Source organism: Rhinatrema bivittatum, chromosome 19, assembly GCF_901001135.1.
Source record: "Rhinatrema bivittatum chromosome 19, aRhiBiv1.1, whole genome shotgun sequence".
In the NCBI taxonomy this organism is placed as follows: Eukaryota; Metazoa; Chordata; class Amphibia; order Gymnophiona; family Rhinatrematidae; genus Rhinatrema; species Rhinatrema bivittatum.
This window is the reverse complement of record NC_042633.1, coordinates 24,803,504-24,819,389: the sequence shown is the minus strand read 5'-3', so window position 1 is coordinate 24,819,389 and position 15,886 is coordinate 24,803,504. Positions and strand designations below refer to the sequence as shown.

General features: G+C 49.8%; 1 protein-coding gene, 1 long non-coding RNA gene and 1 other non-coding gene across 4 annotated transcripts; 1 reads left to right on the top strand and 2 right to left on the bottom strand.

The window, feature by feature from the left end:
- The first annotated feature begins 223 nt into the window (after positions 1 to 223).
- LOC115080697 (testicular acid phosphatase homolog) lies at positions 224 to 10,351 on the top strand. The gene is given in 12 exon segments (XM_029585056.1): positions 224 to 509; positions 887 to 982; positions 2,834 to 2,920; positions 3,142 to 3,294; positions 3,566 to 3,664; positions 3,939 to 4,034; positions 4,130 to 4,262; positions 8,705 to 8,787; positions 9,272 to 9,340; positions 9,342 to 9,379; positions 9,642 to 9,820; positions 10,024 to 10,351. Coding segments are annotated over 12 exon segments (1,281 nt in total). The 5' UTR covers positions 224 to 368; the 3' UTR covers positions 10,131 to 10,351.
- Positions 10,352 to 10,408: 57 nt separating this feature from the next.
- On the bottom strand, positions 10,409 to 13,385 carry LOC115080699. 2 transcript variants are annotated; one of them, XR_003853634.1, is made up of 3 exons: positions 13,335 to 13,385; positions 11,073 to 11,111; positions 10,409 to 10,804 (listed from the first exon to the last, which is right to left on the bottom strand). It is a non-coding gene; the product is annotated as an uncharacterized LOC115080699 (long non-coding RNA). The 2 variants fall into 2 exon arrangements; XR_003853635.1 differs by lacking the exon at positions 13,335 to 13,385 and adding an exon at positions 11,454 to 11,695.
- On the bottom strand, positions 10,917 to 11,008 carry LOC115081253. Its single transcript, XR_003853762.1, has one exon. It is a non-coding gene; the product is annotated as a small nucleolar RNA SNORD88 (small nucleolar RNA).
- Positions 13,386 to 15,886: the final 2,501 nt, after the last annotated feature.

Below are 15,886 nucleotides of genomic sequence, written 5' to 3'. Positions count from 1 at the left end.
AGGTCTGTAAAACTGATTTCCTTCAAAAGGAGAAAGTTCACCCTCCATTGCCACTGCGCTCTCTCTCCTTCCAAGTCTTAGCGGCTGGGAGAGTGCCCAGCTTCCTTTCCTACCGCCCCCCCATGGAAGACACCTCCCTGAACAAGAGTATCTCAGAGCAAAACAAGGAGCCTTTACCTCAGACGCTGCAGCAGCAGCAGGTGAAACACACATACCCACAGACAAACATCCGTGATACCTCTCAATTAGCAGCTTGGGCCTGCGGTTACACACAGAAGAAAACATCAACGCAAGCTCAGACCAGTCAGCACCCGTGACTGCCAAGCCCCTCCTCAGGCAGGTGAGAGGTGCCAGGCTATAAGTGTCAGATGTGGCTCTTCATCGCAAGCAACTCCATCCCTTCACCTGCTGCCAGCATGCAGCCGTGCCAGGTGCTCACCCTGCTGTGGCCACTCTTTCTCACCCAGCCGCAGATTGCCCACTTCAGAACACTGAGATTCGTCACCCTGGTAAGCTAGTCCTCAGTTTTCTCTGCGGACCCTCTCAAAACCAGGGGCACCCTGCTAGGCAACAATGCCCCTGCATACAGCTGAGGACCCGAGCTTTCTCAGGGCCGACGATGGGCTCAGGAGGCACGAGCTCGTGACCGAATCCTGAGAGGGCTGGGATGGGTTTGCATGGATAACTGGGTGTTTTGGGAAGAATACACCACCTATGCAGGGTGCACCAGATAGCCCACCAGCGCAGGTGGCGGGCAGTGAGTGACCGGGTTGCAGATTGCGGCAGGTGCACAGAATAGGCTGTCTCTAAAAAGGGGGGCAGAAGTGGATGACTTTACACCCCCAACAAGGACATATAAACTGTCCTGTTACCTCTTTACTTGTAGTTATTCCGCCATGGAGACCGCGCGCCCATCGACACCTATCCCAAGGACCCACACAAGGAGCGGGTCTGGCCTAATGGCTTGCAACAACTTACACAGGTGAGCTTCCTGCTGTCCTGCTTTCAGAATGCAGGCAGATGCTGCATCGGGCACTGCTGTAATGTATCTATATAAATGCATAAAGGAATCGTTATTTTATGTGCAAATTTACAAAAATTACCATTTTATTAGAAAAATAAATGTACACACAAAATATCACGTGTGTGTATATATAGATATATGCAAAGTACTTTGAGGTATGTATAGCACATTTTGCATGTAAAATGATTCCTTTATGCATTTATATAGATTATTAGGATTAAGAATTATATGTTTACTCCAGTTTAGTATTGTGCTAATGTAGGCCTTCTACAGTGTGGTCAGCTGTTATGCACTATGAGACGGTTTATCTGCAAAGCATTATCAGACCTTATGCACTGCAGGGTGCTTTATCTGCATTGCGTTGGAGGTGAAAAATGAAATTTACACCGACGAATGTACGTTATATACATTGTGATCAGATTTTCTGCACCTCGTACGTTAGACGTAGGGACAGTAACTTTCAAACCAGCGTGTGGGCGCACCTGTGCAAGCGTGCATTGGTCCGCACTCAGGGACGTCGCTATGTTTATAACTGGCGTGCATAGACGCATGCGCGCTACAAAATCGTCTGGCCGCACGCACGGGTTGCCAAATTTTAAGTGGGCGCGCGGGTTCCCGCTTCCGCATAAAATTAGGGAATTTTCAAAGAGGCACACGTTGACGCCATTCCCAGATTTACCAGTTCATCCCTGGTTCGAGATAGGTCCTTCACCCCCCCGACTCTTAAAATCCCACACACATATTTTTCTTTATTTTTTAACTTACACATCATCCATAGCAGAAGTAAAGTTATGCGGCAGGAGCACCACATCACGTAACCACTGCGGGTAGCACGTGTCTTGCTCACGCCCCTGAAACCCCCATGCCCTGCCCCCCTCTTTGAAAGCTTTCTAGATGGGCGTGCTGCGGGAGCTAGGCTCGCATCTCGCCGACTTGTAAAATCCGCTCGGTGGGCGGGAGCCCAACTTATTTGCGTGTCCCCTCGATTAATGCGCGCAGCGGGCTCTTAAAATTCACCCCCACTCCTGCTCGAATAAACTTCAGTCCTATCCCTTCAGTCTACTCTTTTCCAAGCTAAAGAGCCCTAATCTGTTTAACTTTTCTCCAAAAGGGAACTTTTGGCATCATCTTTTGTCACCCTTCCCAGCACCTTTTCTATGCCTGCTATGTCCTTTTTGAGATGGGGGTGACCAGAACCGCACCATGGAATCTATACAAAGGCATTATGATAGAATAGAGAGAAAAGCCGAGACCTCTCCAAATAATTCCTAACATTTTATTTGCCTTTTTAACCACCACACACTGACCTAAACATTTTAAAAGTATTGTCCACAAGGACTCCCTGGGTGGTGACTCCTAAGATGGAACCCAGCACTGCGTACCTGTTCTTTGGATTATTTTTTCCTCCGGGCATGACTTTATACTCGTCCACATTCAATTCTATTTGCCATTTAGAAGCCCAGTCTCCTATGGTCTTTCTGCAGTTCACGATCCGCTGCCATTTTAATGACTTGAACAACGTGTCACCTCCCAAATCTGATGACCTCGCTCATCGTGCCTTTCTCCAGATAATTTATGAATGTGTTAAAAACAGCACAGATCGCAATACAGACTCCGGGGCACTCCATTAACAACCTCTCTCCATTCGGAAAACTGACCATTTAGTTCTCCTCTCCTGTTGCCTGTCTTTTTCCTGGAATGTATGGATGAATGCAACCCCACGATTATACAGACAGGCACAAGGTGGAATCATTTACTCAACTTGCAAGATTGCCAGCAGGGCTCTCATTCTCTCTTCCTCATCACCAGGAAGGGATGCGGCAGCAGTACGAGCTGGGAGAGTACCTGAGGAGGAGATACATGCATTTCCTCAGTCCTTCGTACCGGAGGCAGGAGGTAAGTGTGGTCCACGAGTTTTCCCCCACACCTGTACGTGCAGAGCTTCTTTTGGTGACATAATCCTTTCTGCAGCGGATTGCTGGGCTGGGGCAGAGAGAACATTCATTACTGAGCCCCACTGCAAGCACATGTCAGGCTGGTGATTATGGGTTGTGCCTGGGCAGACAGCAGGCTGGTGAGGGGCCAGCTGCTTTTCACCCTCCTCTTCCCTTTCCCAGATCTATGTGCGGAGCACGGATTATGATCGCACGCTGATGAGCGCCCAGGTGAACCTGGCAGGGTTGTACCCACCCAATGGCACGCAGCGCTGGAACCCAGAGATCCCATGGCAGCCCGTCCCCATCCACACTATGCCCGTGTCCCAGGACAGGGTAAGCGAGCAGCAGGGTAAAGACAAAGGGAGTTTCAACATTAAAAGAAAAGGAATGAGGCAAAATTCAAAGCCATGCTTGCTGTTACTTCCCCTGGCCTAGCCCTGCTTTTACCCACATACAAGTCAAGCAATTTTCAAAAATCCCTTTGCTCCAGATAAACGGCTTTTGAAAATTACCCTCCAAAGGAACAGCTCTTCACTGGGCAGGTTTTTGCCAGATACATCCCCCAGGGGCATTAAAGATCTGTTCTTATGCCTTTCTCCTTTAGCTTCTGAAGCTCCCCATCAAGGACTGCCCCCACTACCATGAGCTGATGGAGGAGACAACCCAGTTACCCGAGTACCAGGACAAGATGAATGGCTGGAAGGTGACACAAGAATGGGTCAAGAACAGCAAGACCAGAGGCCAGCACGGCCACTACTGGGATAGGGGAAGAGCCCAACCCTTTTCAGAAGTGCAGAGTACCCTATTCAGGTGCAGGGAACACTTTTCCCTTAGATAGCGACACGAGTGAACTTGGGAGTTTCCATGCACACTTCCAAAATGCCAGCGAGGAATAGTGAAAAGGACCAGAAAAAGGGGAAGGGGGGAAACCATCAGCTGCCCGATCCCTCACCAGCCACCTTTCTCTGTGTCCTCAGGACTTCATCAATCAGCTGGCAAACCACACAGGGTACAGTATGGAACGTGGTGCCCTCCGGAGGACCTGGAAAGTGTACGATATACTTTATTGCCAGGTAAGACAGGCTGGAGCTGCCCTGGTAAAACCGCCAAAGGCAACCTGCCACAGCTAACAGGCCTCTCCCCCCCTCCCCCCCACCTCTATCTGCAGAGGATGCACAACCTGAGTCTGCCAGAGTGGGCCACACCGGACACGCTGCGCACACTGGAAGAGCTCTCCGCCTTTGAAATCATGTCTCACGTCGGTCTGCACAAAGTCAATGAAAAGGCACGGCTGACAGGAGGTAGGCCACGCGCCAGGCCATCTGTTCTCTCCTGGGGCATGCCTGTAGTTCCTCTGCAAGATAGCAGAGGCCCGGCAACCCATAAAAACATTTCACACCCCCCCCCCCCCCTCCCCAGCAGGAGAAAGCAGTCATGCCAGTGGGGCAGATTTGAGGCACCCTTCTTCCGCCAGGGTCTTACTTCACTGGGCAGTTAAACACAGTCCTCCTCCAGGTTCAGGTTTTTGTTTCTGACCAAGCTCCAGCCTGTCACAAATCTGAACAATACACAAACTACTTATAGGGAATTCTTGATGAATGTGTTTTTGTGCAGGTAGCACTTAACCTTGTGATAACCACTGTGAGGTTATCCTTTTTTTTTTTTTTTTTTTTTAAATGTAAATGTATTTACAACTGTATCTTTATTTTTATTTCATCAGTCTCTCTTTTTCCTTTCACAAATTTCCTTAAAATTGCCAATATGTCTTATTGGCTTACCTATATGTTATATTGGCTCCCCTCTGCGGTGATCCTGACCCACCTAAATTGTTTTCCTTGTTTGATTTTCTTCTTTTAATACTGTTGAAGCTGAGGACCGCAGTCCTTCCTATTGCTTTAGTCCTATTTCGTGGGTGTGGTCCGGCTGCCCGACATCGGCTGTGTTTCGAAATCTGCTTCGGGGACGTCAAAGAGCCATCTTCATGTATCTTTGCTTTTACTAATAATAACGTTTGCTGTTCAGTTTCTTATTGAGTCCTATAATGCACATCCATCTACTTAACGTTGCCTTGTTGTCGATACTCACATCTTCAAACGTCTCTGCTCTTGCTGAAGGAACCGCTTTCTTTGCTTCTAGGTAGCCCTGTTCTCATCGCCATTATTCAGACTCCCTTTCTCCTATCGCCGCTGTTCACCCATCCAAGGCTGTGACGTTTCTACTTGTCTTATCAGTTTCCTCTCTGGTCCTAGTGTTGTGAAGCCGACTTGATTGAAGACTGTCCTTGAAGCCCCCAGGCTGCCGGGGAAACTTTTTTTTTAAGCGGACTTGGTGGAGAACTACTATCCGTATAACGTTCTCTTAATGCCTTGATGACCTCCTTAAATCGGACTTGATGGAGAACTGCTAGCCGGGTAGTGCTCTCTTAATGTTACCTGATAGAAGACTTAGCAACTTGTCTCCTAACACGTAATGGGATTACACTTACTTGCCCTTGTTGCTTGCGATTTGCATGTTGTAATAAGATCGGGCTGAACTTAACCTTTATTTACTTTACTAAAAGAATAATGTCCAATCTAGTTCCCGATTTAACCCGTTTGGGGCCCACTGTGCACTGGTAGAAGAAGGCTCTTTGAAGTCCCTGAAGCAGAAGATTTCGAAACACGGCCGATGTCCGGCAGCCGGACCATCGGGCAGAAGAGCCATCTTCATGGATCTCTGCTTTTGCTAATAAAGTTTTCTGTTCAATTTCTTATTGAACACTGGTTACAGGCAGCTGATCAAATCGGAGACTTTACAGTAGCGGCATTATTTCAGCTGGAAAAGGCGCCATGAGGAGGGGACACCAACTTGAAACGAACACAGATCGAACAGAGATTCATTTACCAGTGGAACAAGGTGGCCCCAAACGGGTTAAATCGGGAACTAGATTGGACATTATTCTTTTAGTAAAGTAAATAAAGGTTAAGTTCAGCCCGATCTTATTACAACATGCAAATCGCAAGCAACAAGGGCAAGTAAGTGTAATCCCATTACGTGTTAGGAGACAAGTTGCTAAGTCTTCTATCAGGTAACATTAAGAGAGCACTACCCGGCTAGCAGTTCTCCATCACGTCCGATTTAAGGAGGTCATCAAGGCATTAAGAGAACGTTATACGGATAGTAGTTCTCCACCAAGTCCGCTTAAAAAAAAAGTTTCCCCGGCAGCCTGGGGGCTTCAAGGACAGTCTTCAATCAAGTCGGCTTCACAACACTAGGACCAGAGAGGAAACTGATAAGACAAGTAGAAACGTCACAGCCTTGGATGGGTGAACAGCGGCGATAGGAGAAAGGGAGTCTGAATAATGGCGATGAGAACAGGGCTACCTAGAAGCAAAGAAAGCGGTTCCTTCAGCAAGAGCAGAGACGTTTGAAGATGTGAGTATCGACAACAAGGCAACGTTAAGTAGATGGATGTGCATTATAGGACTCAATAAGAAATTGAACAGAAAACTTTATTAGCAAAAGCAGAAATCCATGAAGATGGCTCTTCTGCCCGATGGTCCGGCTGCCGACATCGGCCGTGTTTCGAAATCTGCTTCGGGGACGTCAAAGAGCCATCTTCATGTATCTTTGCTTTTACTAATAATAAAGTTTTCTGTTCAGTTTCTTATTGAGTCCTATAATGCACATCCATCTACTTAACGTTGCCTTGTTGTCGATACTCACATCTTCAAACGTCTCTGCTCTTGCTGAAGGAACCGCTTTCTTTGCTTCTAGGTAGCCCTGTTCTCATCGCCATTATTCAGACTCCCTTTCTCCTATCGCCGCTGTTCACCCATCCAAGGCTGTGACGTTTCTACTTGTCTTATCAGTTTCCTCTCTTGTCCGCTGCGTCCGCTGGCCCTAGTGTTGTGAAGCCGACTTGATTGAAGACTGTCCTTGAAGCCCCCAGGCTGCCGGGGAAACTTTTTTTTAAGCGGACTTGGTGGAGAACTACTATCCGTATAACGTTCTCTTAATGCCTTGATAACCTCCTTAAATCGGACGTGATGGAGAACTGCTAGCCGGGTAGTGCTCTCTTAATGTTACCTGATAGAAGACTTAGCAACTTGTCTCCTAACACGTAATGGGATTACACTTACTTGCCCTTGTTGCTTGCGATTTGCATGTTGTAATAAGATCGGGCTGAACTTAACCTTTATTTACTTTACTAAAAGAATAATGTCCAATCTAGTTCCCGATTTAACCCGTTTGGGGCCACCTTGTTCCACTGGTAAATGAATCTCTGTTCGATCTGTGTTCGTTTCAAGTTGGTGTCCCCTCCTCATGGCGCCTTTTCCAGCTGAAATAATGCCGCTACTGTAAAGTCTCCGATTTGATCAGCTGCCTGTAACCAGTGTTCAATAAGAAATTGAACAGAAAACTTTATTAGCAAAAGCAGAGATCCATGAAGAAAGCTCTTCTGCCCGATGGTCCGGCTGCCGGACATCGGCCGTGTTTCGAAATCTTCTGCTTCAGGGACTTCAAAGAGCCTTCTTCTACCAGTGCACAGTGGGCCCCAAACGGGTTAAATCGGGAACTAGATTGGACATTATTCTTTTAGTGAAGTAAATAAAGGTTAAGTTCAGCCCGATCTTATTACAACATGCAAATCGCAAGCAACAAGGGCAAGTAAGTGTAATCCCATTACGTGTTAGGAGACAAGTTGCTAAGTCTTCTATAAGGTAACATTAAGAGAGCACTACCCGGCTAGCAGTTCTCCATCAAGTCCGATTTAAGGAGGTCATCAAGGCATTAAGAGAACGTTATACGGATAGTAGTTCTCCACCAAGTCCGCTTAAAAAAAAAGTTTCCCCGGCAGCCTGGGGGCTTCAAGGACAGTCTTCAATCAAGTCGGCTTCACAACACTAGGGCCAGCGGACGCAGCGGACAAGAGAGGAAACTGATAAGACAAGTAGAAACGTCACAGCCTTGGATGGGTGAACAGCGGCGATAGGAGAAAGGGAGTCTGAATAATGGCGATGAGAACAGGGCTACCTAGAAGCAAAGAAAGCGGTTCCTTCAGCAAGAGCAGAGACGTTTGAAGATGTGAGTATCGACAACAAGGCAACTTTAAGTAGATGGATGTGCATTATAGGACTCAATAAGAAATTGAACAGAAAACTTTATTATTAGTAAAAGCAGAGATACATGAAGATGGCTCTTTGACGTCCCCGAAGCAGATTTCGAAACACGGCCGATGTCGGGCAGCCGGACCACACCCACGAAATAGGACTAAAGCAATAGGAAGGACTGCGGTCCTCAGCTTCAACAGTATTAAAAGAAGAAAATCAAACAAGGAAAACAATTTAGGTGGGTCAGGATCACCGCAGAAGGGAGCCAATATAACATATAGGCAAGCCAATAAGACATATTGGCAATTTTAAGGAAATTTGTGAAAGGAAAAAGAGAGACTGATGAAATAAAAACAAAGATGCAGTTATAAATAAATTTATATTTAAAAAAAACCTGGTAAGCACTAACGAAATGATAACCTCACAGTGGTTATCACACGGTTAAGTGCCACCGCACACAAACACATTCATCACGAATTCCTATAAATAGTTTGTTGTGTATTGTATAAGTAGTGGGATTTGAAATCAGTCGGGTGGTATAGTAACAAATCTGAACAAAGCAGGGTCCATACCCCCCTTCAGACACTACCCCCACACAAGCAAAGCATGAATCCAGTGCTGTGCCGTCTCAACTAGTCCCTCTTTTGCAGGGATCCTAGTGGACGCAGTCCTGAAGAACTTTACGGAGGTGCTGCAAAGGTCGCTGCCACTGAAGATGATCATGTACTCGGCGGTAAGTGGTCCTCCATGGCATGAATTGGAGCCCTCCAAGGAAGGATCAAGCATGGCTGCAGGAATTCTGTGCCAATAAGAATTAACAGTCCAGGATGGCTTGATTTGCCCAAGGTCTCATTATGAGAGTGCTGCAACATGAACTGTATTTCTTTAATAAAGCCCTGCATTATTAGTAAAGTGTCTCATATGCCCCTCCCCCAAGCCACACCCATCAGGGTTACTCTACTGTCCTTCGCACAGCTCCCTTTACACCAGTTACGTCCTGTGCCAGACACTTGGGGTCCTATTCCCTTACCAGATGAGTTGTGGAAGGGATAGCAGCAGACAGTGATCTAACCGTGAGCTAAGTGCAACAGCTTGTGAACTGTGAGCCTGCAGCATGTGGACCAGCGCTTAACACGGATTGGGGGAGGGGAGAGAAGAACAGGCGAGTACGGGTGGGTATAGACTCTGAGAATAACCACGGGCATCTCTTCTCCCAGCATGACAGCACGCTCATCGCTCTGCAAGGTGCACTCAAGGTTTACAACAGGATGCACCCACCCTACGCGGGCCTGCCACATCTTTGAGTTCTATCGTGAACCAGACAAGTAGGTAGCTACAGCAGAGCACTCCACAGTGGACAGAGACCAATGCCCTGAGCTATTGTACAGAGAGGGAAACCAGAGCCAAGCAGAAATGATCACATTTTTTAGAAAACAGGTTCAGATGGGCACGGCTTTACATGATAGAGCAGCCCCGCTCCAGCCAAGGAGAAACCCTCTTACGATTAAGGGATATACTAGCCTAGTGCATGTGGACAGACACACATTATCTGGGAGAGGCCACTCACCCTCCATCCTGTCTCCGCAGCACTTACAGCATGGCCATGTTTTACCGGAATGACTCTCTCCAGGAGCCATATGAGCTGGTACTGCCAGGCTGCACCTCACCCTGCCCTCTGAGTCACTTCATTGAGCTGACAGCTCCAGTTATTCCACAGGATGGTGCTGACGAATGTCACAGGCCAGAGGCTGCAGCTGCCAGCCCAGGTAAGACTAAGCACAGGGAGCTGAGCAAAGTGTTACAGCCCAGCAAGGAAGAAGCACTGACTTCAGCATAAGCAGGAAAAACACATGCAGGGAGGGCACGGGCTGCATTGGCACAGAGGAGGAGAGGGGACGTGATTTTAATAAAGGGTGGGCAGTAGGTAAGTCTTCCATCTGCTGAGGCTCATGCTCTAGTCTCTCTGCAGGAGCGGTGGTCACGGCCCTGGCTGTGACCGTCGGCATTCTCAGCATGACCCTGCTCGCAGTGACCCTGCTATACTGGAAGCAGAAGAAGGAGGCAGACTGTGCCTGAAGAGAAGGAGGCCACCGCAAAGAGGCACAAGCCCGGCCAGTGTAAGATATGGCTCTGCCGCTCCTTCCCTAGCCCCTGCACCTAGTGCTGGGTCAGCATCCACGGGCGGTGGAGAAGGCTGCCAAGCAGAGGTACCCTCTGCCATGAGAAGCAGCAGGCGGGCAGGCCCAGCTCTCATGAACAATGCCAGCACCGAGACCACAGGATTGGGGGGGGGGGATTAGGAATGTTTTATTAAAAAAAAGCAAAACTTTATAACAAAAACCTGAGTTGTTTTTGCTTCAGACTTATTTTATTTATTTAAAAGATTTATAGACCACAAATTGGGCAGAGACCTGAGCGGTTTACAAAAATAAAACATACATACATAATTAAAAAGGGAACAATATACATCATTAAAATACTTCAAAAGGCCCCTGGGAGCAGGAGCAGCAGGTTAGTCAAGCATCCCGACCCTGCATTGTCTTACCAGAGTCAGCACCAAAGGGCCCATGGGCAGAAGGTGGAGGGCCCTCTGCTGACACACAATGATTCGTCAGTCCCCTTAAGTGCTGAGCAGCACCTTTATGAGCTGCGGTGCTCTGCCCCGTTTTCATAGTGTGTGCTGAAGACTGGCACTTGGCACAGAGGAACTGCTGTGTGCATCCCACTGTTTCCGGTAGCTCCCAGTCGCCCTGGAAAGAAGAAAGGCCTGAGATTAGCAAGAGAGGATATGGGCAGCCCAGAGCACCCCAGCACACCTAAACCACTCCCACCCTGAGGCTCATCAATGCCCCCAGTTGGTCCTTGCCCCTCAGGCTCACTGCATGTCAAGTCACAGAGAGGCACAGTCATCCCCACGGTTAAGTAGGAGCCCAGTGCTCACATCATTGGGACAAGGAACCCTCAACCCCACCCAGATGACAGCAAGGTGGGCCGAAGCAGCTGTGTACAAATACATACCCAAGGATGGGAGAGATGGTCAGCGGGAGCCCACAGAAGCTAGGAAGGAAGGTGAAGCAACACAAATTAGTATGTACAATGCCGGGAGATCTGACGATTCCCCCCTTATTTGCTCATCTGCCATTTCCCACCAGTGGGAACCAACAAGAGATAACAGTCTTCCCAGTCCCAGAGATTAAATCCTCTAGCTGCCACCCTCTGCCCCAGCCTGGTTCTCAGTCTCCCTGCATGTCAAGTCACAGGGAGGCACGGACATCTACACAGCACATTCAGAGCCCAGTGCTCACATCACAGAACAGGCCCCCGACCCTGCACATTGGCCCAGTCCCCAGGCTGAAGCCATGGGAGAGCAGGAAGCCAGCCACTGGAGCTTGAACTCACCGAGCCCAGGCAGCAGTGTCCCAAGAGGAGTTGAGCAGTTCAGGAAAGAGAGGAAGTAGTCAATCAGCAGCACGCCTCCTGCACAAGTGTTCCAGTCTGCTGCTGTCCCCCACCCTCTAACACACCTCACATTCAGGCCGATACAGTACAGCATGCATCTGGCGGAGCGCACTGTTAACCCGCATTTGGACGCACATTTTCGATGCGCTAGCTTTACCCCTTATTCAGTAAGGGGTAATAGCGCGTCAAACCCCCCCCCCCCCACGACTAATAGGGCCCACAACATGCAAATGCATGTTGATGGCCCTATTAGTCATTCCCGCACGATACAGAAAGCAAAATGTGCAGCCAAGCCGCACATTTTACTTTAAGAAATTAGCGCCTACCCAAAGGTAGGCGTTAATTTCTGCCGATGCCGGGGAAGTGCACAGAAAAGCAGTAAAAACTGCTTTTCTGTGCACCCTCCGACTTAATATCATGGCGATATTAAGTCAGAGGTCCCAAAAATTAAAAAAAAATAAAAATTTAAAATCAGCCCGTGGCTTGAAAACCGGATGCTCAATTTTGCCGGCGTCCAGTTTCAGAACCCGTGGCTGTCAGCGGGCTCGAGAACAGACGCCAGCAAAATTGAGCATCGGCTGTCAAACTGGCTGATAGCAGTTGCTCCTGTCCAAAAAGAGGCGCTAGGGACGCGCTAGTGTCTCTAGCGCCTCTTTTTACCGCCGGCCCTAATTTAAATATTTTGTTTTACTGTATCGCTCGCCCACTCTCCTGCGAACTTTACTGTATCGGCCTGATTGCCATCCCCACCCCTTATCGCTATAACTCCCTACCCTCTGCCACACTCAGTCTATAACACCTCCCACCATACCCCCACACAGTAACCGCCCATCTGTCACCCCTATAACCCTCACTATATCATCCCTCACCATCACCGTAATCCCACTGCCCTCTTCCATACCCCCACTCTATAACTCCCCCACCCTTACCACCCACTCATCTGCCAACCTTCACCCCCACACTATCATCCCCTGCCTTCTGCCATACCCTCACTATAACCCCTCTCTGCCCTGTCACACTCCCATGCTATAATCCACACTCTCTGCCACCCCCCCCACCATCACAATGTAGCCCCTCGCCCTCTACCATATTCCCACACCATTAACTCCCCTCTCTACCACCCCTCCACCCTGTAATCCCCTTCTGCACTCACCACCCCTATAACCCCCTCCTTCCACAACTACTCTATACCCCCCCCCATATCTGACACTCCTCAGAGACACACTGTAACCCTTGACCCATTACCTCACCCCACACTATAATCCCCTCTCTGACACACCCAACGCTATAACCCCTCCACCATCTGCCACTCCTCACCACCACTCTGTAACTATCGCCCTCTACCACACCCTCACTATCACGCCGTACTCTAACCGCCCTCTCACCACATTGTAAGAACATAAGAAATTGCCATGCTGGGTCAGACCAAGGGTCCATCAAGCCCAGCATCCTGTTTCCAACAGAGGCCAAACCAAGCCACAAGAACCTGGCAATTACCCAAACACTAAGAAGATCCCATGCTACTGATGCAATTAATAGCAGTGGCTATTCCCTAAGTAAACTTGATTAATTAATAGCAGGTAATGGACTTCTCCAAGATCTTATCCAACCCTTTTTTGAACCCAGCTACACTAACCACATCGCCTGTATCAGACCCCCAAACTATAACTTCCCGCCCTCTGCCATCCCCCACCGCCCTTTACAACCTCTCCGTACTAGAACCCCCTCGGCACTCGACCACCACATTGTAACCCCCCGCCTCCCTCTTCACGCGGCCTCTCACGATCCCGCCACAACCCGACACCATCCTCGCGCTCTCACCGACTTCCCTGGCTCCCTCCCACGCTTTAGAGAAGGAGAAAACGGCGCGGCCGCTTCTTATAGCCCAAATGAAGTCCCCGCCCCCTCGGGCTGCCCCGGAACTGCCTGACTGGAGAGCAAGGCCTAAGCCGGGGGGGGGGGGAGTAGGAGTAACCGGATCTCCGCCCCTCCCAGGCAGATCGGGGCTCGATGGCCTCCCCCTCCACCCCGACTCGCCGTCCGTCCCGCAGGCAGTACTCGGCAGCCTCCCCGGCCAAGGCCCTCCGAAGCGTTTCAAGCCTCGCTCCGGAGACAGGCCCCGCCTCCTGATCTCCCTGGTAGTGGCGAGTGATTGACAGCCGTGGGCGCAGGCGCGCCCGGGGTTTCCCATGTCCTGGGAAGGCTCCTGGTTCTAATCCCACCCCAACCATCAATACCCTCGGGATCTCGGTTTCTGGGGTGGAGGTGAAGTGCACTGGGGGATAATTGGAGCCTTTTCTGCCTTTCATTTTGCCCTCAGCCAGAAAATATTCACACAGAGCTTTTGTACAAATGTGAGCCGCCTTGCTACCCCTCCCGCCCCCGCGGAGGAGGTAAAGGGCTGCTGCTGACCCCGTCTTCTGCTCCTCCAGAATCAGAGCCAAAGCAGCAGGCGACTTTTTTTCCAATGGCTCCTGCAGGCAGACGGACACGGTACTGCAGAGCCAGAATTAGACCTGACCAGGGACAATATGGATCAGCACCGAAACCTGAGACATGGCCCTCGTGCTGTACTGGCCGCCACGTGGGACTTTACTTCTTGCTCTATAATTTACTTAATTTTCTTCCACTTTTATTTTAATCGTTATATTTCTTCGGCAATACAGGGAACAGTCAAGCCAATACAGCGATGCGAATCAGAGCAAGCAAGCTGAGGGGCTGCAGTACAGCTGGATGGGGATGGAGTTGAGGGGGGATGGGGGGGGGGTGCAGCAGATCTGGGGTGGGGAGAGAGTTCAGGAGAATGCATCAGAGCTGGAGTGAGGAGGGCGTTCAAGAGGATGTAACAAGTCGGGGAGGGAGCTAGAGAGGTGAAGGACAGCTGGGGTAGGGAAGGAACTGAGGCGGTACAACAGAGCCAGGGTGGGAAGGAAGTTGAGACGGGTGCAGCAGGGTAGGGAGGGAGCTGTAGGGCTGCAGCAGAGCCTGGATGGGGCGAGTTCAATGGGTTGGGGAGGGAGCTGAAGGGGTGCAGCAGAGCTGGGGTGGAGTAGTGTTCTTATTTTTAGCATTGTCAGCTGTTGGTTGGAATGCAGCAGAGACACAGAGACCGCAGGTCACCAAAATACTTCCAGACACGAGCCAATGTGACACCAGTCCAGCTCTGTAACTCTGCTGCTAGTGGTAGGCAGGCACTTCCCGAGGAGTCAGCACCGAGCATATAATAGTAAAGGATCCCCTGGATTCAGCGGGGGTAATATATACTGTAAGGGGTCACCAGACGTCAGCAGGGGGTGTATAACTGTAAGGGGTTCCCTGGAATCAGCAATGAGGGTATAAGGGGTCCCCAGGAGTCAGCACGAGGTGTATAACAGTAGTGGGGGCAGCATTGGGAGAGGGGGTGTAACAGGAAAGCTTGAGAGTCAGCAGGGGGTGTATAAGGGTTCCCCAGGAGTTAGCAGGGGGCACATAAGGGGGGCCCTGGGGTCAGCAAGCAGTGTATAACTCTAAGGGATCTCTGGGGGGGGTGTAGAATTGGCAGTGGGGAGAGGGGAACCTATAAAAGTATGGCATCTCTAAGAGTCTGCATGGGGAGAGGAAGGAGTCCCTGCAAGGCCGCGACGTGAGCTACCTACAGCAGTGCAAGTCAGGGCGACATTCCCAAAGCATTTTATTGTGGGGGGAAAACCCTTGGAGCCTGCCGGTGGCCTGTGGAGGTAGTGGAGCTCACCCTATTTTTCATCCCAGCCCCAGTAGGTTAACATGAGGGCGTCACACCTCACTTTCAGACCATTTTATTGGCATTGTACGATTTCACACGCGTTGCCAGAGTAATAGGCAGAATGATTAAAATGAAAGGTGACAAAAAAGGAAAACTTACAAAATAATAAAAAAGTAAAGTTACAGAAAGTGCATCAGGGCCAAGTCTCAGGTTTTGGGCCTGCTCAGATTTCAGGTCTGGCCAGGTGACAGGATACCACAGATTTTGGTGCGTATGACGCTTAGGCTGATGACAATAGCACATTAGGGAAGGTGTCATCAGGGAGCCATCGTTCGTGGAAGATGCCTCTTGTGCCTTTCTGCAGCCCCACGTTGGGCGCTTGCTAGCCTCCTGCTGCCCACGCACCTGTTTCTCCCTTGCCCCAGTGCGCACCTTTCCCTGTGTTCCTAGCATACTGATGCACTAAGAGAGAACCCCTCCCCTATCCTTTAGGAAAGGGGCAGTAAGCAAAGATAGAGGCAGACACATTTTATGGAATCAGATACTCCTTGCAGAGCAGCTTGGCCCCCCCTCCACCCTGCCCCCTCCTGCACTGAGGGGTATTGAGGGTTAAAGACGGACCTGTGCATCCCATGAGAGATATAAGTGTACA